Source organism: Fringilla coelebs (genome assembly GCF_963513975.1).
Source record: "Fringilla coelebs genome assembly, chromosome: 3".
In the NCBI taxonomy this organism is placed as follows: Eukaryota; Metazoa; Chordata; class Aves; order Passeriformes; family Fringillidae; genus Fringilla; species Fringilla coelebs.
Window position 1 is genome coordinate 113094590 of NC_140030.1, and position 22077 is coordinate 113116666.

Genomic DNA, 22077 nt, shown 5'->3' on the forward strand with positions numbered 1-22077 from the left:
AGCCACTAGGCTCTTCTCAAGTCATGGGTTAATGCCTCAGTTGTTCAAGTTTCCCTTTTGCACATGGCTGCAAATTCTACAAACTCTCCCAGGCAGCGTCAGCCTTCCCTGCCACTATTAGCAAATCAGTCCAGGTGAAAAATGTGAGTTGGAGCTCCAGGTGGATGCAGCTGGCACAGTTTGGGCTACAGGGACTTGCAGTAGCCAAGGATCTGACATACATCCAATGCATGTACATAGCATCTGTCTGATTGCAGAGGGGCTTGTGCCACTTAAACAGCTGAATTTTCCCAAATTTCCCAGTCTGGCTTTGCTCTTTGGTTCCTTACAACGAAGAGTCCTCTGGGCTCTTACAGCCTACGTGCCACAAGCCCAGATGCTTATAAAGTCACTAGGGAAAGGACACTCTGTTCATAGGAAGGCAAGATTTAATCTCTACAATCTACAGTCTAGTTTCTCTAAACAGTGAGCAAGAAGCATCTTTTGCATTTTAAATTTCAGCATTTCTGTTTATAGTTTCACTTTAACAGCTAAATTACTCCCAGGCATGGAACTTAATTATCAGCATTTGTTGCAAAACACCTTGAAGTTTCTGTGCTGGTTGCTTATAAAGGCCCATCTCTAATCACACCTCCCAAAGTAGCAGCTTTCCTTAAGAGCCCGAGAGATTTGGAAGCACCTGTAAAATTTGCTTTGAGTTTTTTCTTGAACAAGTGATTTGCTACAGAGCAGAGCGTTCCCTCAGTCGGGATTGCAGGGGGAGGCCCACAGAGGGAATGCAGTTGGATTTTGTCTGGAAGCACAAGAGGCAACACACAAGGCAGGAGTCTTCAGACCTAAATCTTGGAAAACAATACTTGGTGTCTTCGGATCAGCGTCCTGCCAATTTCTTCTACTCTCCGGCATCCTGGAGGAGAAGTTGCAGATCAATTCAAGCCCCTGCTTTTCCAACCCACTCTAAGCCTTTTCTTTTTCTGCCTCATAAAAATCTCAATTCTGTCAGATGAAATCCACCCCTCAGCGACCAAAGATTTGCCACTACTTTTTTATGGATTTATTGCTCTCCTTGTGAAAAAAAAAAAAAAAAACAAACCACCAAAATAATGTTTTCACCTAATCTACTCAGTTCCCCATTTATAAGGCAAGGATAACAAGTCTTTTTCCCATTTCTCCACAGACTAACCTGTTTAGATTGCAAACATTCCCCTCATGCAAGTTGCTATAGCATCTTGCCTGGGGCAAATGAAAGCTCTGAGAAAACGTGATTTCAGAGAGGAAATGTTGATGTCCCACCTGTCAGTGCCATTGCCAGGCGAAACTCTTCCTTCAGTATCTGGAGAACTTCTTTTGCTCCTTCTTCACCCTGGGAGATTAGGAGACAATGAGAACTATTATGTGTACGTTTATGTGTGTGGGCACAGACATGTATATGTGTGCCAAGAAAGGTTTTCTGCACAAACATAAATCCTGAGGGTTGGTCATAGCAAATTTTAGCAAACAGCAAATCAGATGATCTGGATGCACACAGGTGCATCACACACACACTCTGCACACACAGACACATGCATGTGCATTTAATGGGGCTAAACAGTGAGTCCAGGGATCTAAAGTCATGCATTTGAGCTTTCCCTCACTTACTTGATAAGCCAGTCCCCAGAGGACAGGTCTCCCAATGAAAACAGCTTTGGCACCAAGAGCCAGGGCCTTGAGAACATCCGTGCCTTTTCTCACACCTCCATCCAGGAACACCTCCACCTTCCCCTCCACAGCCTCCACAATTTCAGGCAAGACATCAATCTAGGAGAGAGAAACCAGGAACAGAGCTTGGCTGCTCCTGAAACTCTATTTATTTTTTGAGCCAGGTCTTACACATAGGATCCAAGCTTTACAGGAGCTTAATGAGCAGTTGCATGCCTAAATATATACTCAAATAACATAGCTTTGTATTGAGAACCAGCAGTGACTTTGCAGGATAGAAGGTACATACAAAGGTCAGATTTATTTGGAGAGTCACATAAACAGAATGAGGATCAGCAGGGTCTCAGAAAGTGGCCATCTGACCCCATGACACATATCTGACACAAGCCAGTATCTGATTCTTATGCAGAATACATGAAACAGCAGCACTAAGGAAGCCTTTGGTGGTGTTACCTCCCAGACTTCCAGTCTTCACTAGCTTGGGGATGAAATTGGATCAACTCGCTTTTCAAATAATCATCTTTGCTTCCATGTTTAAATTTCCCATTCATTTATCCTGAGGGCCAGCTCAGGAGCCCAGAGGCAGGCACTGTACCTACAGACAAGGAGTGAGAAGAACTGGAAGAACTTAGAGTTGGCTGAAAATTTTTAATTAATGCATTTTCCCTTTTGAAAATGCATCTAATTACAGGAATGACTATAGGGAAAAACTTCTAAATATAACAAAAAATTAACTTTCCTCTAAGTTTTGAGCAAGATGGGAAGTAATTTCTTTTAATGCACATGTATGCTGCTTTCACTGAGCTCTGCTCATCCCCTTTCTCAGCTTATCCCCTACATACACCAGTGATACAAGTATGGGGGGAAAGTATTTTTACTGTTCTCAAGTTGCAAGTGTATAACCAGGGAATTAAGTAATTCCTCTTGCCACGCAAGAGGTCCCAATGAAAGGATGAGCCTACTGAACTCAAGCCTGGAGCATTAATTACAGGGCAAATTTTCCTACAAGGCCACCTAAATAGTTCCTATTCATGAAAATCAGGAAAGGAACACCACCAGAAGCCAAGTATTAAGGAGACTGGAAACAGTGTGTGGAAGTAAGACAAAAGACACACAAATTCACATCTTTCAAATACGGATGTAATTCATTTCCTTTCTAATGGATAAAAATGACTAGAAGTTGGGGGGAAAAAACTTGAAAGTGCACTTTGTTTTTAGATTTGGATTAAAGTTTTCTTGAAGTTTGGCACTTGCTGTGATTTTCCCCCTCCCTTTGGTTTTGCTCTCTTGCCAGACATATTTTGGATCTATTTCCATATCCAGAGACCACTTTCTACATCCTGACAAACCGTACCAACATTAAAGTGCTCTAATAACTAAAGCATGATGCAAACCATAATTAAAACATAGATTTCCTCAATGTGTAACTAGACACTAGAAATATTGACCAGCTTGGGTTCAGCTCATGATCTGAAACCCCACGAAACTGAAGCAAATTATTGTGTTTCTAAATCAGAACCATTTAACATGACCTGATACAGATTCTTTATAAAAACAGGCATTGTGAAGTAGTGTTCTTTGTACCAAAAATCCAGGGAACACATCAGTTTTAGCAGTTCCTCTCTGCCCTGTGGTGTGGCAAAGAAGTAACTCCTAACAAGGAGTTTGCAAATTTCTCTTCTGCTGCAGCTGTCAAAAATTAATTTGTATTTCTTGAGCTCTCACGGGGTCCTCAAAATGATGTTTTTAACAACCTTATACATTGTTGCTGTTGGATTACCTCACACACAGGCTTGTCCAAGAGTTTCAAGTACTCTCAGTGAAATTGGGGAATACATTCCCAGGAGGTGACAGGAGGACCTGTTCCCCTCTCCCTTCAGGGAACCAGCATGGAAAACAGGAGGTTTTTCATCGAGAACATATTGGAAATACTCAAGAGAGGCACAACTGGGCTTTGATTTCCCCTCCCTTTCATTCTCTTTTTATTTGTGCAGCTTTCCCACACCAAATGAAGCAAGATGAGTGATGACTGGAATTTTGGGGTTTTTCCTTCATCCTGAGCACATACTTTTTCATTTTCCTTTACTTCTTTCTTTTTTGCCGACGGAGAAATTCTCAAATCCCTTTCACCTTTGGAAAAGTCATGGGGTAGCACGACAAGGAAAAGGAAAAAGGAAAAACTGTAATTTAACCACTCTCTCCCTTTTCCAAAGGTGAAAATACTTGAAAGGAGAAAAATGGAGAGTTTCATTCTGCCTTTAGCTGTTCCTTAACTGCAATTTTTCAGAAGCCTCCAAAGAATATTAAAAGAGGAAAAACGACCCTAATACAACTTTCAGTGCGCTGCAAATGCCAACAAGGGTTTTTCAAGAAAGAAGATGTAGAAGAGGAGAGTGGAAAAAAAATTCTGAAAGATTTTCCAATTTGATCTACCAAGGAAAGGCTGTGTCTAACTCAGAATACAATGTGACATACATAGAAAAATGGAGAGAGGTTATTACTCATGGCTTAAGGCATAGAACACTTATTCCAGGTTTTTCCTCCAGCTTCCACATGTTCAGAGAAAGCAAACAAGAAGGCAAAAGGCAGAGAAAATTAGAGATTACTAGAGCATATTGGCATCAGTACTCACAGTAGCAGGGACCCCATCAAGCTGTCGTGCTCCATGATTTGACACCAGGATCCCGTTTACCCCAAGCTTTACAGCCTCTCTGGCATCATCAGCTAGGAAAAAGCCCAAACAAGATGTGTCCCTCCATAAGTGGGAGCTTGTAGACACCACAATCAGGAAATCACTAGGAAAACCATTGTCAGCTCATGCAAGGCCACCTTAGGGCTTCAGCCTTCCAAAGCCTCGCCTCAACACAAAAAAAGGTTTTATCTTTAAGTAATAAGAACAGAAAAGCAGCTTGAAATGTTGGAGCAGAACATTTTATGCCTTGGGATCAGCAGCCACCTTGGTTGCTAGCCCTTATTTTCTCTATTATGTTCCAGAACTCATCAGTAAGAAATTCCTTTGCTGAATGATTTTGTCCACTGGAGAATTACTGGCATGATGGTATTGATGGTGGCATTGGTGACAACACCAGCCACTTGTTTAAGCAGCTGCTCCCACAAACACCTTCACTGGTGAGTTCCTCACTGTGCAGGAGGAAGTGACAGCCCTCCCCTTGCCCTGCCCTGGGAAGCAGCAGGGCTACCCACCCCTGAGGATGCCTTTCAGCACGATGGGCAGCGAGGTCAGCCCCCGCAGCCACTTGACGTCCTCCCAGCTGACGGTGGCGTCGATGGCCTCAGCGACGTACACAGCCAGCCCGCTATTCTCTCCAAAGTCCTTCCCTGAGGAGAAGGCCAGCTCACTGCTCGAGAAGTTCTTTAGCCTAAAGCGACAAAAGACACAGACAAACAGTCTGAGGAGGATTAGCTGGAGTCACCATGGTCCCTAATGGCAGCATTCAATATGCCTGAGGTAAAGCTTTGCTGCACTGCAGGGCAGGAGCAAAACCAACCAGTCCCAGCACGTCAGATTCCCCCTCCTCAGTGAGCCAAAACCTTTGCCTGACAAAGCATTTGATAATCAACACAAACACTGGATCTTTAATGTCCCATCCAACCCAAGCCTTTCTATCTTCCTGTGATGGTTTCGTGATAAATCTAGGGCAAGTTTCTCTGGCCCAAGGTAATGGTCTGACTTCTATAGCAAAATAAATAGGGTTGGGTTTTATTTTTCAAATCCAGGGAATTCAGCTGTGAGAGAAATAGGGGATCAGGGATGAAATAAAGTTTTCTTATACTCCATGAAACAGATGGATATCCAAGAAGCTTTGCAAAGAATTCAGAATTTTCATCTGTCCAATAAGGCCAACAGCCAGCCTGTTTACCTTGTGTCCCTTTTGTACATTTCCTTGTAAAATGTAGAGAGGAAAGGAAGCTCATGTGAAAACAATGCTGTTACTTGGGTTTTTCAGCAACAAAATCTCCCAGGTTCTAGCACATCCATGTCCCAGTTGCCCTGGTCTTCTGAAACTGTGTCCTGTTCCACACTGGGCTTTTTAATACTCACATTTCACATATTGGGAAGTGCATGAGTGTTTTTGCATGGAACCTGGCTGATTTCACTGCTGATTTCAGGCCTGCAACAAGCAGCATTTCACATGGCTTTTCTGTTCAGCTCCAGGCCCAGAAGCAAACGAGAAAGGAGCGGGCTCTCAGCAAGATCCAGCTTTTCAGCTGTTGGTTTGTGGAGGGTGGGGTGCCCAGAGAAAAACAGAACCATGGATAAGATTATATAAATAACTGTTGTTTTTCTTGGCCTGCAAAATGCAGATCAACACTTGGATGAATGTTGCCTTACATACATTTCAGAGCACAATGGCACCTTGTTGTTGCTTTGAAACTTTGTTGAAAACCCGAAGCCAAGAAAAAGTTATCACATAAATGAGCAGAGCCCCGCGCTAGGAGAGTTTCACCGCGGCCTCTGCAACAAAGCTCTGCCCCAGCAGCACTTGGGAGTCTGCAGTGATTAATTGGAACCTTTAAGGATTACTCCAATTTCTCATGATTTCATCCTGTTCACTCGAAACCTTGTTATGTTTGGGCAAATATAACAAATATATTTGGGGTGGGGTCAGAGTGCTTCAGAAACGCTCTCCTGCTTTCCTCAAATGTCTTTGGGTTGTTGGACTCGCATTCAAGAACTCCTCAACCCCAGGCCCTGAAATTCTATTGCTCCTAAAAAGTAAGCTATTTTCATAATTGCCTAATTTTATCTTTCAGAGTAGAAGGTCAGTGTATATTGATAATGTGTCAAACACAGATCTCTAGCACAATTACAACATAGGGCACACACATACCAGTGCGGTACATTTTCATGTTAGATGCATTAGGGCTTTTTTGCTTTCTGGTGCTTTCCTCCTAAAACCGTACTTTAACAGAGAAATCAGGGCAGAGTTCAGTTCCTCTGTAAACTTTCATCTCTTAGGTGCAAGTACAAGTGCACGGGGGAGAGCCAACACCCCAAGCTCTGGAGGGGTTTTTGCCAGCGAGGTAGAGAATCAGATTCACTGCAAAGCCCCATGGCTTATCTTCCTTTTGAATAGTATGGAAATTAGGAAAAAACTTTAGATGAGATTCTTGCTAAGTACATGCTACATACAATGTGTGTGTAGTATAACACAACTGTCTTTGGAGATATAGGAAGAACAATTCCATTTCATTGACAACATTCGGAACTAGCTTCCACCCAGAACTCACTTCAAAGTTTATCTGCTTCAAAACACATTAAGCTGTCTTTCTTTCTCTGTCTCTCCATTTTTGTGTTCATTTTCATGTTCTAAATAATTTCATGGTAGAATGATAGACTGGTAGACTGTGGTCGTTACCAACACCTACATGCAAGAACCTCGCAAGACTTTGAGCTTCAAGTCCTGGATATCCCATCGAGTAAATATTCTTCCAACCAGTCCTTGGCTGCTAGAACTGCGCCAGCACTTCAGCAGATGTTTCTCAGGGGAGTCTCTACAGTCTATCAATTTGTATTTACAAAAGGCCAGGCAAGTTAGCACCCTTAAACACCATTGTAAGGTTAAAATTCTGGTTTAACTGCGTTAAAATTAAATTCCTCATTGGCCCTACAGTGGGGAGAAACTAGAATTAGTGCTCAAGTCAATCATTATGCCACAAATTCTGGGACACAGAAAATGTCCTAAAAACACTGTGGGGTAAAAACTGCCCTCATGGAGAATTTAGAAAGACTGATACCCATATGTTTCTGTATTGGAGTAAAAGAAGAGTTGAAGTTGCTCAAAAAGGGGCTCAGGTAGCAACATGGCCCTGGACCCAGAGCAGCATCATAGGACAACACAGAGGGAACCATAACATCTTTTGGAAGGGAGTTTTGGCCCACTTTTGGAGCCCAGCCAATTCTGCTGCTGGATCCCAGTTCAACATGAGAGCAGGTCACTCCAGGCTCAGCCCAGCTGAGGTTTGAGGATAGCCAAGAGCACATGGATGCATGCATAAAGAAATGCCCCACGTCTCTTACTTCAGCAGCCTGCAGCCTCACACTGCATCTTTTACAGCATGCCAAGAGCCAGGAAAGCTTTGTTTTGCCCCAACGCAGATCCCAGCCCAGGCAGACACACGCACAGCCCCACCGGCCGTTCCCCAGCACCAGCTTCTCCCCCAGCAACCCACGGCCAGCAGCGGAGGTACCTGAGGTGCGGGGGCAGCTGGAACTTGTTGCGCACGTCGGCCCGGCGGCGGCCGAGGTAGGGCGTGTCCACGGTGAGGAAGATGCCGCGGTAGCCGGCTCTCTCGGCGCGCCGCACCAGCGCCGCCGTCACCTGCCGCTCCTTGTACGCGTACAGCTGCAGCCAGCGCAGCCCGGCCGGCGCCGCCTCGGCCACCTCCTCGATGGAGGACGTGGCCCAGGAGCTCAGCATCATCCCCGTGCCCACGGCCTGGCAGGCTGCAGGAGCACAAGGTGAGAGTCACTGAACAGGAGCGTGCAAATAAATGCATTCAAGGCTTCCAGCTTGTTGGATGTTGCCACCTTGCCTGCCCAAAATCGCCCTCCGCTCGGGCGGCTGCCAGGCCAGGCTGTACCAGCTAACCTCATGCAGATACATTTTCATCAATCTACCACTTATTCTTTCTGGAGTAATCTGTCACTTATTGTAAAATAAAGGAAAAACATGCTGCAAAACTCAGAAATATTATAGAAAGCCTTGCTTTCCTTGGTCTACCACAGTATGCATATTTTTAATGTAAATGGACCTCTGTTTCAAGACGTCATCCCCAGCCCATGGAGGAATTAAAAAGTGGTCTTTATGACAACATTTTATTAAATAAGGATTACAAGCCTCTTGGAGTGGAAACTTATGAACAGCTTATTCAAACAAATTGGTTACACCCTCCCAGGGCCACCAGCCAGTTTTCCCTCACTGGAAATACAGCAGCAATCACCCAAACCTCTGTAGTTCATAACCATCCCGTTCCTCTCCTTCAAACTACTGGGCATAATCCCCTCTACGTCGGGAACGCTGCGAACCCGGGAATTGCAAAACCCACATCAGATAAGGGAGAAATGTAAATGTTATGCTTCAATCTGCCTTTAGGTAGCCATTTATTTCCATTTTTGCCTTTTATTCTCACATCTACCTCTATTGCAAAAGCAAAAATTTAGTTAGAAACTGCACAATAAAACATTTTTGGTGAAGAGAAGATATAAATCATGGGATATCACCATATCCTTTCAACTTAGCTGCCCATGTAAAAATAGAGAAAAGAGTGCTTTTCTGTTATTTAAGATCAGGTTTAAGCAGTTTGGTTCAATGAGAGTTCAGCCATCCCAAACGGGGTTATGGCATTTGCATGCAAGCATGCTCACAAAATTCCCCTTGTCTCTCCTGTAAAGTTCACAGCTCTCTGGTGAAGAACCAGCTCAACACAAGCAGTTTAGATCTCTCAGGCAAATCCCAAAGTTCACAGACAAAATTTTTCAAGGTTTTAGAAATCCCCAGTTCCAGGTCAATCTGTGCTTGATCTTGGTCATTTTTAAAGCTTATTTTGACAATTTTCTAGAGTTCTAAAACCATGAGATACAGAGGCCTGAAGTGCTGCCAGGTTTGCTTGGGTTTTTTTCCTACCTCAAATTAGGTTTCTCTAAAAATATACTCCAGCTTCTCACACATTTAGCTGCAGTTGAAGAAAACAGAAGCAATTCATTTCCTCTAACAACCATATTTTACACTTCACTTTTGGGGTGCTACAAATTATTTATTATTTCAAATCAGTCCTACTACAGCCATATTCCCACAGGATGCTCTTGCTGCAATATGTGACATTTGCCAGAGTTGAAGCATGAGATGTTTTTGTAAACCAGCCTTTCCTCATGCCATTGCATGATTGCTTTGAGTTGCTTGTTTTTTATGTAGGGTTTTTTTTTTTCCCCCAGGTCTTCTTTTAATCCTGAGCATTGCTCAAAGGACAATTCACCCTTGTACACCCTTGCAGGCTCCTGCTGGGCCCTGTGACAGCGCAGAGAGCACAGCAGGAGCCACGCACAGGGAGCTGGGGAAGTCCATGGGATCACAGAAAGGTAAAGAATCTCTTCCTCATCCCTAATCCAAACCTGCCCTCTGGCAGTTGGAAGCCATTCACTCTTGGACAACTCAACTGGAGTGCTTTACATAGCAACAAATGGGACAGGGTGCGCTGGGGAGCCCCAGTGGGGAACACAGCAGTGACCTTTCTTAGCCTTTTTTTCATCCTGAAGCCTCAGAGCACCCTCCCTCCATCTGGTGGGGCATCACTTCCTTCCCTGGTTTGGGAAGGGTATGGAATTTGTCCCTATGGGCAGCTCAGAGGAAGAATACTTCAGGGAGGGCACTGGAGACGAGCCCAGCTCAAGCTTGCAAATTTTGTCAGGGTTACCTTGTATGGGAATGGGAACTGCTTTTTTCCTCTAGCTGGGCAAATTCCCATCATTTCCCTTTCAGGGGCATCTCAAGCCCAGCAAACTGCCCCACTGCAGGCATTTTTCCCTGAATCCAGAGAACCCACTGTCCCCAAGCTAAGGACCAGAGGACATTCCTAGGGATCAGCACCATGTCCTTTTGGTACAGTGGCATTTCTCAGGAGCAGCAGCCGTGTTCTTGGAGCTGCATCTCCCGAGAAACAGAGTTGTTTAAAGAACTCCACCTTGCTGTCTTGACAAACCACACTTGGCTGAGAGATCCCTGTCAGCCTCTCCTCCCTCAGCCCTTACCAAACCCTGCATGAGAGCCGTGTCTGCCATCCTCCCATTGACACAATGCATTTTGTCAGCTGCACGAGAGGGCTGGAGGGAAAGGAACACGTGGCCAAAATGGATCTGGGATCTGCCTGCCATGCCAGGCTGCCTGGGCACACCTGCAGCACTGAGTCCCCCGGCCATGCCACTCCTGAGGGGAACCCAGGCCAGGTCAGCCCAGGCCACGTGTCCCACGTGAATACTGTCCCCTCCATGCCTCTGGAGTGACTGATTTTCATACCTCAAAATCAGTCTCATCTTTTGATCACCACATAGGTAACAGGTGGGTACAAAGTCCTGCTGCTTTCACTGTGGCTGAGCACAAAGTATAATAAATGGCCAAATCCCTCCCTCCCACTCACAGCCATGTCTGATGGGCAGAAGAAACCCAAATTTCAGCGCTCAGCTTCACAGACAGAAAAAGCACAGTAGCAACCTGCTAAGAGCCAAAGAACAAAGGTGTTGCTCCGTCTCCAAGTGGGAATGACAGAGCTGCCAGAAACTCAGCTAAAACAGGGGGAATAGAACAGCTTTGCAGTCAGCACTCCTGTGCTCCATTTGGCAAAGCAAACGGTGCAGTCACATCACAGGTGATGGTGAAACCCTTCCTGCGTCAGCAGCAGCCTGGAGAGGGGCAGGAGTGCAGCTGCACAGGGCAAACACAAAAACTCCAGCCTGAGCAACTGTCAGTGACAGCTCTCCAAAGACCTGGCCAAGAACACAGTCGGGTTCTCAGCCTGATTTTCTGCCATTCATGGAGAAGCCAAGGAACTGCAATGCTGCTGTGAGGTGAGAACACAGACGTTTAAACCACCCATTAAAAGCAACATGGAATAAGCAGGAATATAAACACAAATCTCAAAACAATGCTACAGATCTGTTCATGATCAATTAAGGTTGCAAACAACCTCAGCTATTTCTTGCTGAGCAGCTGGGTGGTGCACAGGATTTTGAGTCAGGGTACTGGAGGCGGGTCCCGTTGACACGGGGATCAGGTTGGTTTGCAAGCACAGCAAGAAGTCAGGGTGGGAAGTGAATGCCGTGGCAGGGAGGAACAGTGAATCTGCTGATGGACAAACAAGAGAAAGAGATCCCATAGAATCAGAAGGGTTCCACTGAAAAGCGCTTTTGCTCTTTAGTGGCTAAGATTATTCATCGAATTTGGCAAATATTTTTAGTCAAAGAGGTTGAAATTGGAGTGGGAAGGATGAGAAAAAAACACCTAAGTCAAAATGTCATGTGTTGATCTTTTCAAAATGGAAATGTTTTCTCCTGAGCTGACACTTTTGTTTCAAAACAGAACTATAGCTAAAAGCATTAGCCAGTGGGAAAATGAAATAAAACATTATGTTTTGGATCAAATGAAACATTTCAGCTAATCCAAAACAATTTTCCTCCCAATTTTTCAGTCTCTACTGAACAGAAAATCCATTCTTTGGAAAATTGCCACATACACTGATGAACTACAAATAAAATGCCAGGGAATATACTTGAAGGAAGACCTAGAAAAACTGGGACAACTGCCAAGGTGCATGAAATTGTTTCAAGGACAAGAGAGCTTTCTCTGTAAGGAAGGACTCCTGCTACATTTGGACAAATGTCAGAGAAAGCTGAGGAGCAACCTTATTACAGCCTGCATAGACATTTTTTAAAATTCATTTACTATTTTAAAGTCTAGCTAACAGGAGTGCACATAAATGCAGCACCTGGATTTGAGGCTGTGCAAGGTTTGACCATGACTGCAGTTTATTCTGCTCAGAGTGGGCTCTCCTAACCTTTGGAATAGCTTACGTTGTATTGGCTGGCCTGTCACCAGCAACTCTTAAAATGACAATTGGATGTTTTTCCTAGAAAAGATTCTTTACTCACACAAAAGCACTGCCCATGAAGGGGTGCTTCAGGTGAGCTGACAGACCCTGCCCTGTTCTGGGAAGGTGCACACCCCTCTCCACCAGCTTGGTTGCTGTGGGATAGCATCCCTCAATAAGCAACAGTCCCCAAAACCCTGACAAGTCCCAGAGCAAGAAGTTGTGAGGGCAGGGAGTTCTGAGGGACACCATGACATGCCCCCAGAGGGGACATTTATCCAAACCTGCTGGGAGAGCAGAGCAGCTCCAAGCAAGATGCTTCCCGTCGCTCCAGGAAATTCCTCAAGCATTGTTCTCACAACACCAGGAGCTCAGGGAAGGAGCTGTCACTGCTCTCTTCTCCTCCCTGCTCTGCAGGGCAGCGTGGTGAGAACCAGTATTACCCCTGGGGGTCAAGGCAGATTTGCGGCACACAGGGAGGCTCCTCTGGGAGCTGCTGTGCCCCAACACGAGCCAGGGCACTGGCTGGGAAGGGGCAGGACTCAGGCCACGGCAGAGGCACCACCCCAAACAGCACTTCCTGCACACCTGAGCCAAGAAAAGCCAGGCTTATGGAGCATGCCAGGCTTTGCAGAAGCCACAGGGCTATGGATCAGACTTCCCTGGCTCGTGCAAACCGGTGCAGGTGAAGCAGAAGCTGAATTAAAGTTTGCTCACTTAAACCCTGCGCTGCCTCTGGAACAGAAGTTGGATGTGGCAAACCCCCTGATCCCAAGTGTCCCAAGTTTAAGAGAACCTTTAAACCAAAAGTGTACTTTACAGTTAATTTCTGTCATCTTATAAGGTCAAACCAAAAGCTTGGCACTGAGTGCCCCTCTCCTCCTCTGACAGCACAAAACCAAAGCCATTTTTTTTCTCCCCCAAATGCCAATGCAATACAGAGGATGTGATTTTAATACTGCCCATCCTTTGAAGGCAATGAAAAATTCACCAGCTCAAATGGATAAGTTTACTGGACCACACATTCCAACTTTTGGTGGTGCCACTAGACCAAGCTGTGCCAGCTTGAAAACCCAGGAACATTAAATGCAATTATCACGTGTTAAAGTTTGCAAATGTGGTAGCCAGCCCTATTGTACCACTCAACCTTGCACGCCATTGTGGATTTATGCCTTAAAATGTGGCCGGGCTGCAGCATCAGTGGGAATCTTTGCTAAGAAACACCCTGAATTTTGTGTTTCAAATCTCGCTCTCAGCGTTGCATTAACGTTTGCAGGTAATGTTTCAGAGTTTGCTCCCTGCACGCCCTGGCCCGGAAGCGATGTGCGGGAGCTGCCCAAGGACGGGGCAGCAGCAGCAGCAGCAGCAGGGCGGCCCTTCCCAAGGCGATCCGAGGGGCTGCAGCGCCACCGCGTGGAGCGCGCCCGCACCTACAAACGGGGAAACGGCGGCGGCTCCGCAGAAACCTCCTGGGAGGGGAAAAGCGCGGCCCCAGACATCAAGTGGGAGAGGTGTGTTATTCAAAGACAGCGCTGCAGCCCACCCCGTGCACATCCCAGCGGTGAGAACTGAGAGCAGCTCCCACTGCAGGGCTCAGAACTCCACTCGCTTCACACCAGCATCTGCTGCACTGGGCATGGAAACGCTGCCAGATGAATAACCCAGCCATGCACAGCATTATTTCTTTTTTAAATATCACTTATTTAGGTTTTGTGCCCTCTTCCTTTCAGCACGGGAGCACTGAAATGCACAGCCCACACCTCTTCCTCAAATTTGGTGCCTTCTGGAGTTAGAGGAGCAGGAGACAGCTCTCCATCTGAATTCTGGTTAATATCCCTTTGAGCTGCAGCTTCTGTGCTGGCAACATCTTTGTGCAGCTTCTAGCCCAGAGGGGCCCTTATCTCACTGCCTCCCTGCGATGCTCTCAGAGCTCTCTTCCAAGCAAGGATTTTTGCCAGGCAAACAAAGGCCTCTAGAAGTTGGATGAATTTCTAGAGTCAATTCTCTAATAGGAAGAATGTTGCTGTGACAATTTTACAGTTACACAGAGTGTACAGATAGGTAGATAGATGTTTCAATTTCATATGCAACAATTTTTTCCCCTCTTGTATCCTTCATTCTCCCCGCCCCGTTTCATGGAGAGGGCAACCACACTCAGACGAGCGAAACAGTAAAAAACAAAGGCGAGGATCAAGCCGGCTGCCCTGAGCAGCAGCTCAAACGCCCGCAGGAGCCAGACCCTGCCCCGCCCCGCCCGGTCCCTCCCCGCTCACCTCGGGCGGTCGCCGTCTCTCCGTGGGGGTGAGCCATGCGCTGCATCGCGGTGGCGGCCACGCACACGGGCACGGTGACCCTGTGCCCCAGGACAGAGGTGGACAGGTCCATCACTGACACGTCCCTGAGCACCCGCGGGTACAGCTTCCACCTGGCACACACAAACACACTGAATTTCAAAGGGCTGCAGCACGGGGGAATGCACAGCTCCCAGTGGGCAAGAGCAGGAGCAGAGTGTGCTGCTGTCAGTGGGGCTGCGACAGAAGCCCACTGTGCCATCCAGAGCTGCAGCAAAACCCCTGCAGGGCACAACACCTGGAGGTGTTGAGGACCAAAGAGCAGCGAGGGAGAAGGAGGCAAAGACCCCTTGGGCATTTTTGGCTGGTATTGTTTGAAAGAAAAGACAAGAGCTGTAAGACAATGAGGTTAATGGTGACTCCCAGCCCTCTGAAATGCCTGGGGCAGAACTGGGTGCCACAGGCTGTGTGCACATGGGGAAAGTTATCAGCCTCCCTCAGTTACTCCTTCATGGACTAGGGAACCAACAGGCACAGGATTATTGGTAACACAAGCCTGGCCTGCAGGCTTGGAACTCCCCTTTCCAAACCAGAGCAAACTAAACCACACTTAACCTGAAATTACCATTTACTACAGCCAGGCTGGACACCACGTGTCTGCACACACAGCAATTTACCTTTTTTTTCCTCCCACACTCACACCAGCATGATCCCTATTACAGGATCAACTAGACACCATAACATCCAGAGTTTTATGAGGAGGACTGCATTCCTGGGGATACCTGGGCCATGGGACTTGTCCCATCATCCAGTGCTGTCACAGCACTGCCACCACTAGAAGCCACAAGAGGGGGTGCAACACCTGGGGCTGCCTCTCGTGAGCTCAGCCAGGCCAAAGCTTCCCTGCAAGCACCGACCTCTCACCGAGGCCTCCCTCCCTCCAAAAGGGCTCCCATGGCTCCTGAACTGTAACTGCAGAGAAGAATTAAAAATGTATGGTCTAATACTGCTGAATCTGAGCCACTGCTCAGCACCAGAATCCTCGAGATTGATAATATCATAATTACCAGCACAGAGAGAGAATCAGAGGCACTGCTACCCTCCGACAGGGAGTAGAGGTGAGCTTGAGCATTAAAATGAAAATTCAGGGGGGAAAGACAAAATCTGTTTTCTAGAAAGAACAAGAGACATTTCCCCAAAAAGCCTGGGGCAGATCCAGGACAAGACCCACCTTTCTGAAGGCCTGGAGCTTGGGGCTGTGCCAGCTCTCCAGGCAGTGCTCCCCAGGGAGGAGGAGGACAATTATGATGCTTGGAAGGAGATGTGTGGCTGTGCAAGTCAGCTGTGCTGCTCAGTGCCAAGACACACACGGCAGGAACATCTCCTCACACTTGTTTTCATGCCATTGTAACATTTGTTATTTTCAGGGGAGGATGGGCTGAGGGTGGGACAAAGAAAACATTATTTCTTTCTCTCCCTTTTTTTTCTAATCCTCATTCTGAAGGCTTCCACTCTGCCCCGAGGTTATCTTTTCCCAACAAAGAAAGAAAACAAAAATCCCTTTGTAACCTTGCTGATTTATGCAGTCAGACCCAAAAACATGAAGGATGTGAAGCATCTCCCTGTTCCCCAGGCTCCTGGTTTCTCAGATTGGTACCTGCTACTGCCATCTCACAGCCATCCTGTGAGGGTCAGTCCTGAGGTAAAACATCCCTGTGGTGCTTTTGGCTGGGAAGAGAAACAGGAGGAGCCAAAATCCTCCCATCAGTGCATGCATGAGAAGTGATGCAGTCCAGAGCAGAGATCCCTGATCAGGTCACACCCTCCCAACCAGCATCCAGCTGGATGGGTGCTCCTGAGCCAGAACTGAGCACTGCCACAAAAACACCAAGCAGGTTCACTACCTGACTATCATCACCCTTTAGTAAAACCTGCTCTTGCTTTGGAAACTCGTGTGTTTCCAGCTCTGAGTTGGACAGACACTTGAAACCAGCGTTGTCTGGACAGGGAAATGCCCTCCACAGCAGCAAGGAAAGCTCACGGGCAGCATTTCCCCATCACCAGGGCAAACAGCACCTGCTTCCTCCAAGTCCTTCAGTGAAACATTTCCTGCATATTATGGAAAAAGAATGTAAAAAAAAAATCCAAGTTATCTCCTCATCACCCACATCTTTTTCCAGCCAAGTCCACACTGGTGTGCTGCAATCAGCAAGTGAGAGTGAGTGCATCCTTCTTCCCAGCTGGAAGCAGGGGGTGTGCAGAGGGGAAGGCAGCGAGCGCTCCCAATTTAGGCAGCTCCAGCTAAAAGCTGTTTGGAAGGAAGGATTAAAGGGAAGGAAGGGGGAATAATCTTTTGGGCTCTTTCTTTTTTTCTCCACACTCAAAAAAATTTCTGTTTGTAAATTACCTTGCAGTGGGGTAAGAGGGAAGCACTGGCTGCTTTCAGCTGGGAAAAACATTGAAAATTTCAAACTGCACCATATTTTCAAGCAGCTCCTCTTGTTCCTCTCCCGAGTTGTCCCAAATCCCCTCATGCTGCAGGGCAAGAAGCACATTTGGAAAAAGACACACTGCTCAGGCCAAGCCTCCATCCTAAACTCAACCTAGTTTGCTGCCCTTCTGTCTCCTACAGCTCCACTTTCCTTCAGGGGCTGGTGCTGTGCCAGGCTAAGCAACAGCTGCTTTTCCTTGGGGAAAGTTATCTTCCCTCCCAGCATGTTTTGCCATTCACACTCTTTTTGTGGTGGAATCTGAGGTGAAAGACATCACAACAACACAACTAAATTATTATTCCAAGCATTCTTTTCCTTTTCTCCCCCTGAACTTCCCAGACTTGTCTGGCCCAATCCCACCATCAGCCTTGCTTTTCTAACCAGTATTTAAATTACCTCTGTGGCCATTTTAATGCCTTTAATTGCTATAAGGTAACAGCACATTGCAGAAAGCCTGTACTGATGAATTCATCAATTGAATTGATGCTGGCACTGCTGAAGCAGCAGCTGCTGCTCCTTGCACACGACAGAACGAGGCAGCTTCTCCCAAGGCCTCCAGGAACTCCATGGCAGGGTGGATTAGCAGGAGCCTGCTCCACGTTCCCCCTCCCTGGCATGCTCCAGACTGATTTCCTGAATGCCATCGAGCCAAAGGCGCCCCAACCTTGTCACAAAAATCTCTTCTCCATGCAGGCCCCTCACTTCTGTGACAGCTCCAGAGGGGATTTCAGCTCCAGACAGGCCTGGGAGGACACTCAGCATTCCAGGATGCAGAGCAAACCCAAGGAGAAGGCAGGCAGACACCACAGGGACTGACATATGCTCTGCCATCCCAAATCATCCTTTCTGGCCTCACTTCCGCCAGGGCCATTTGAGAACTACAAATAAGAAATACTTTTCTGGCCTCAGCAGGAACACACTGATGTCAGCATCCGAGTGCTGGTTCTTCCCTCAGTCCCAGAAGAGCTGGCAGCTGGGGGAGAGCTGCTGTACCTGGTGTTAAACTCATCTTGAACACTGTCCTTGTGCAGGCAGTTTGGACTCCAGTATCTGATTACACAAAGCACCTCAAGGTCAAAAGGCCAAGACATTCCTTTTATAATCCAACGAGTATGAATTGTGCTGCTCCAAAAATTGCATTAAGTGTTCCAAAGATACTGCAGGATCCAGCAAGACAACCACCCATTAGGGTTAATTCTTAATAACAATAGTAATGCTAGTCCTTAATAAGATCATCCATTTATTTCTCCAGAAATGAAACCATTTGTTTACCAAAAAAATAATAAAGAACTCACAGAAGAACCCAGCACTGCTTTTCCACCCTCACACCTCACCTGAATAATCCTGCACCATAAAGCTACAGGTTAGCACAAAACTGAACAGAAGCAGGAATGGTTTTCTCTTTAATTTAAACTTACAAATATTTAATAATCTGCAAACTTTCTAAATCAGACTGGACCCTGCAACTAAGCTTCTGACAGGAGAAATCAATGGCAAATGAAGCTGAACATACTCCTATCTTTCACAAAATCATCTGACTTGGTGATCTTTGTGCCTCAGGGGTGTAAAGTCCATCTGACTTTATATTTACCCACAAGCTGCAGGCAGGAACAGGCAGAAACACCAGGACTGTGTGAGGGTCAGAGTGAACAGCACTGCCCCGTCTGTAACAGCTGGGCCATGCTTCTCCCAACAGCATCCAAGGGAAAAAGAAGGGTTTTTCAAAGTCCCTTGTGTCAAATAGGTCTTATAAACCAAAATATTACAAAGTCTTTATAGCAGGCTCTACCTTTTAGAGATGTATTCCCAGGAAGCCATTGCAAACATGGTCTAAGGACTGTTCATGGCAGCATCCCACGTGCTGAGAAAATAGGATCTTGTTTTATGTCAAATAAATACAAAGGGAGGGAGAGCAAAGACAGAAACACCTCCCAGCCCCTTCATCACCACTCTGCTGAGGAGCAGGGACCCAGCACTGAGGGACTTGCAGCCACACCAAATGTCACTAGCTTCTTCTAATGTCCATTAGCAGGCCATTCAAGGCACTGCTAATGAACATCTCCTTCAGTCCCAGGCTGCCTGCAAACACCACAGTTTCAAACACCTAAAGCTGGAGGGTTTTACTGAAAATCAGATAGAAGATTCAGGAAAGATGAGGTAAGCCTGAAGCCCACAGAAAACCAGCCCAATGTAAGGAGGTCTCTTATCAGAGGAATCCATCCCTGTGTCAGGAACAGCTTCAGAGCAGAGCTGCCCTTATCTCCCTGCTCTGCTGATGCCAGCACAGCAAGGGATGTGCCCAGCTCTTAGCTAGCCTGTCCCTGGCAGCTTTAGATCCCGCCTCACCATGATCAGCTTCAGCAGTTACAAGGCAAACACTCACTGCTCCTGCAGTTTATTGCCTGCAAGTGCTTCCTTGGAGTGTCCTTTCCTTAATGTCTCATTTTGCTTTTATGAGGGCAAGTAGCATCAGAGCATCTGGAAGCATTAAAAAAGGTACAGTGAAAATCAGGTGAGTGCTACTCCATCCCCTCCTGCTCCTATTCACTCCTCAGGGCAATCTTTTGGCTTGTGTTTGAGCAGGGGAACTTTTGTGATGGCAGCTTCTGCATGGAGCTAGGAGGTCTGGAATAAGCAGTGGAGGTGAGCTGTCTTCTCTTGACATTATAAAGCTTTTCTATGCGTGTCCTTAATTTTAAGGTTCTGACCTTTGAGATCCTGCTAAATGAATTATCAGAGAGTCTTCTACAATCTTCAACTCACATCAGATTTCAGCTGAATGGCCCATAGCCTATGGAAAAGCAACTGGAGCAGTGAGTAGGACTGCAGAAAAGCAAAGCAGAGAGGGAGAAATCAAGGATAAACCAGGACAATCATGGTTTGTTTTTTTAGGCTCAGAGGAACTAAAGACAAAGCCTTTGCAAAGACAAGTGCAGGGGTTAAACGTCTGCACCAACACAGCCCCAGAAGGAAGGAGATGTCAGCAGCTGTTTGAGCAGCTTGACTGGGCTCAGCTGGGCTGAGGGGAGCAGCCTCCAGCTGCCTCCTTCCCTCTGCCCAGCTCAGGGACATTCGGGAGCAGGGAACCAGCTGATGTGATGCCATTTGTGACACTGCCACAGCAAGTGCCCCCGACTTCATGCTGACCTTGTGCTTCTGAGGCTAGGGCTGACCTGAGCCCAGGTTGTGACAACAGCTCAGAGGGTCAGTCTAAGTCAGAACTGGTTTAGAATAGTTCCCAGCATTTACAGAATCTCCTTGTGAAGGGCTGGCCTCCTGCTGGAAACCCCTGAGCACAGCTGGGCCACCCAGGACTGAGCCCTGCCTTTCCCAGCTCGCCCCAGAGCTGGGAAATGCAACTCCTTCCTGCAGCTCTCATCTGGGAAGGCCACAGAAGTAATTGAGTTTAGGAGAAGTAAGGAAAAGGCAAAACTGACTAAGGACCTAAAAAGTACAACCCCACCCCAAGAACCCCTTGTTGGCACTGTAACCCAAAATGTAGAAATTACAGTTTCATTGGCTGATTAAATACTGGAGCTGAAGGACTCTGGAGAGAACTTCTGTTAACAAAAGAACCCAAATGCAGGCAAAACTCAAAAGGTGCTAATGGATTTTAGGGACTGCTTTTTGACAGAAATTGTTAGGTGGAGGAGTGAAAGGGGAAAGAGTTGTCCTGAAAATCAGCTGAGAGTTTTTTTGCTAAAATAGAAAGATGTGTCAGAGAAATTGAGTTTTGTTCACAGAGCAAAATCTAAAATTGCACCACTAAATCTACCACTAAAGCAGAACTTACACCCCCTGCCTCCCACCCCAGCCTTCAATCATCCTCCTACCTGGAGAATGCTGCGACATTTTCTGCCAGGGTCTCCTGGTCATCCGCCCCAGAGCGGTAATAATCATACACGGCCTTGGGCAGAAAGCTTCTAGCATACTCCTCAAAATCTGCAATGCACACTGGCTTGCCAGACATGTCTGCAGATCTCACTGGGTTACTTTATTCCCACTCCTTTAAACTCTGGAGTTTTGCCTGTAAATCATTAATATGGGACCTCATCAAGAGTCAACTTGTCTACATACTCCCCCCACCAAAAAAAAAATAAATACACCGACTTCTTGTGTCATATTGGACTTCAGCACCATCTTTTAGTTCATGTGGTCAAGGCCAACCTAAAACATAACAGAATAAAATATGGTAAAAGGGAAGAATATTAGTAAGCAAGGAAAGAAATATGTAGTTAAACCTCCAGTAACAGGAATGTATGTTCCCCTGTCCCCCAAAATATCCAGGAGACTGAAAGCAGAAAGAGTTTGCTCACACCCAAAAAGCAAAATCTTGATTTAGATGATTTCTAAAAGCAGGACCCTGCCTGCACATTCAGGCTAACACCTAACACAGGTGAGATTGCAGTTATTGCCACTGGAATCCTGGATACCAAGGCCGGTTGCAGAGACCCAGCTGCCAGACATCCTTGGGCAAACGGCTCCTGATTTTCAGGTAATTCCATCTCCACAACCCAGAGGGCTCTCGTTATTCCTCAGAAGTCAGATGAACTCACTGGCTGGAAATAAAATCATCTCAAAGACACAACCCTCATCCAAAGTGTAACAGACTTGGTTAAAATTTCTTGATTTCTTGGTTAACATTTCTTGATTTCTTGGTTAACATTTCTTGATTTCTCCTTGTTTTAAATTTAAAAAATACGCAGAGTTGGAAACAAGCTTACAGTAACTGTTTGACAGGGAAATTAGGAGTATATCATGTGTATATATTCATTTTTTCAGCTGCAGACTGCACATTAATATCAATTTACACACAATTACACCACAAGGCATTTGTCACATATCAGTGTCAGAAACAATTCAAATGCAAACTGCTTTAACCTTGGCATTTCACTGCGCTTGCAGCAGAAAACTGGGGACACGTCAGCTTGCATTTATTTAAAGTTTGCATCATCTGTGCTAAAAACAGGTATTTATCCTGGAGCATGGGAAAG

General features: G+C 46.3%; 1 protein-coding gene across 1 annotated transcript; it reads right to left on the bottom strand.

The window, feature by feature from the left end:
• Positions 1 to 620: 620 nt before the first annotated feature.
• HAO1 (hydroxyacid oxidase 1) lies at positions 621 to 21053 on the bottom strand (the record flags this gene model as incomplete). The annotated part of the gene is made up of 8 exons (XM_084201616.1): positions 621 to 907; positions 1294 to 1363; positions 1639 to 1797; positions 4331 to 4422; positions 4903 to 5078; positions 7912 to 8167; positions 14574 to 14725; positions 20917 to 21053. 8 exons carry the CDS (start codon positions 21051 to 21053, stop codon positions 837 to 839), a joined length of 1113 nt encoding a protein of 370 aa, XP_084057742.1. The 3' UTR covers positions 621 to 836.
• Positions 21054 to 22077: the final 1024 nt, after the last annotated feature.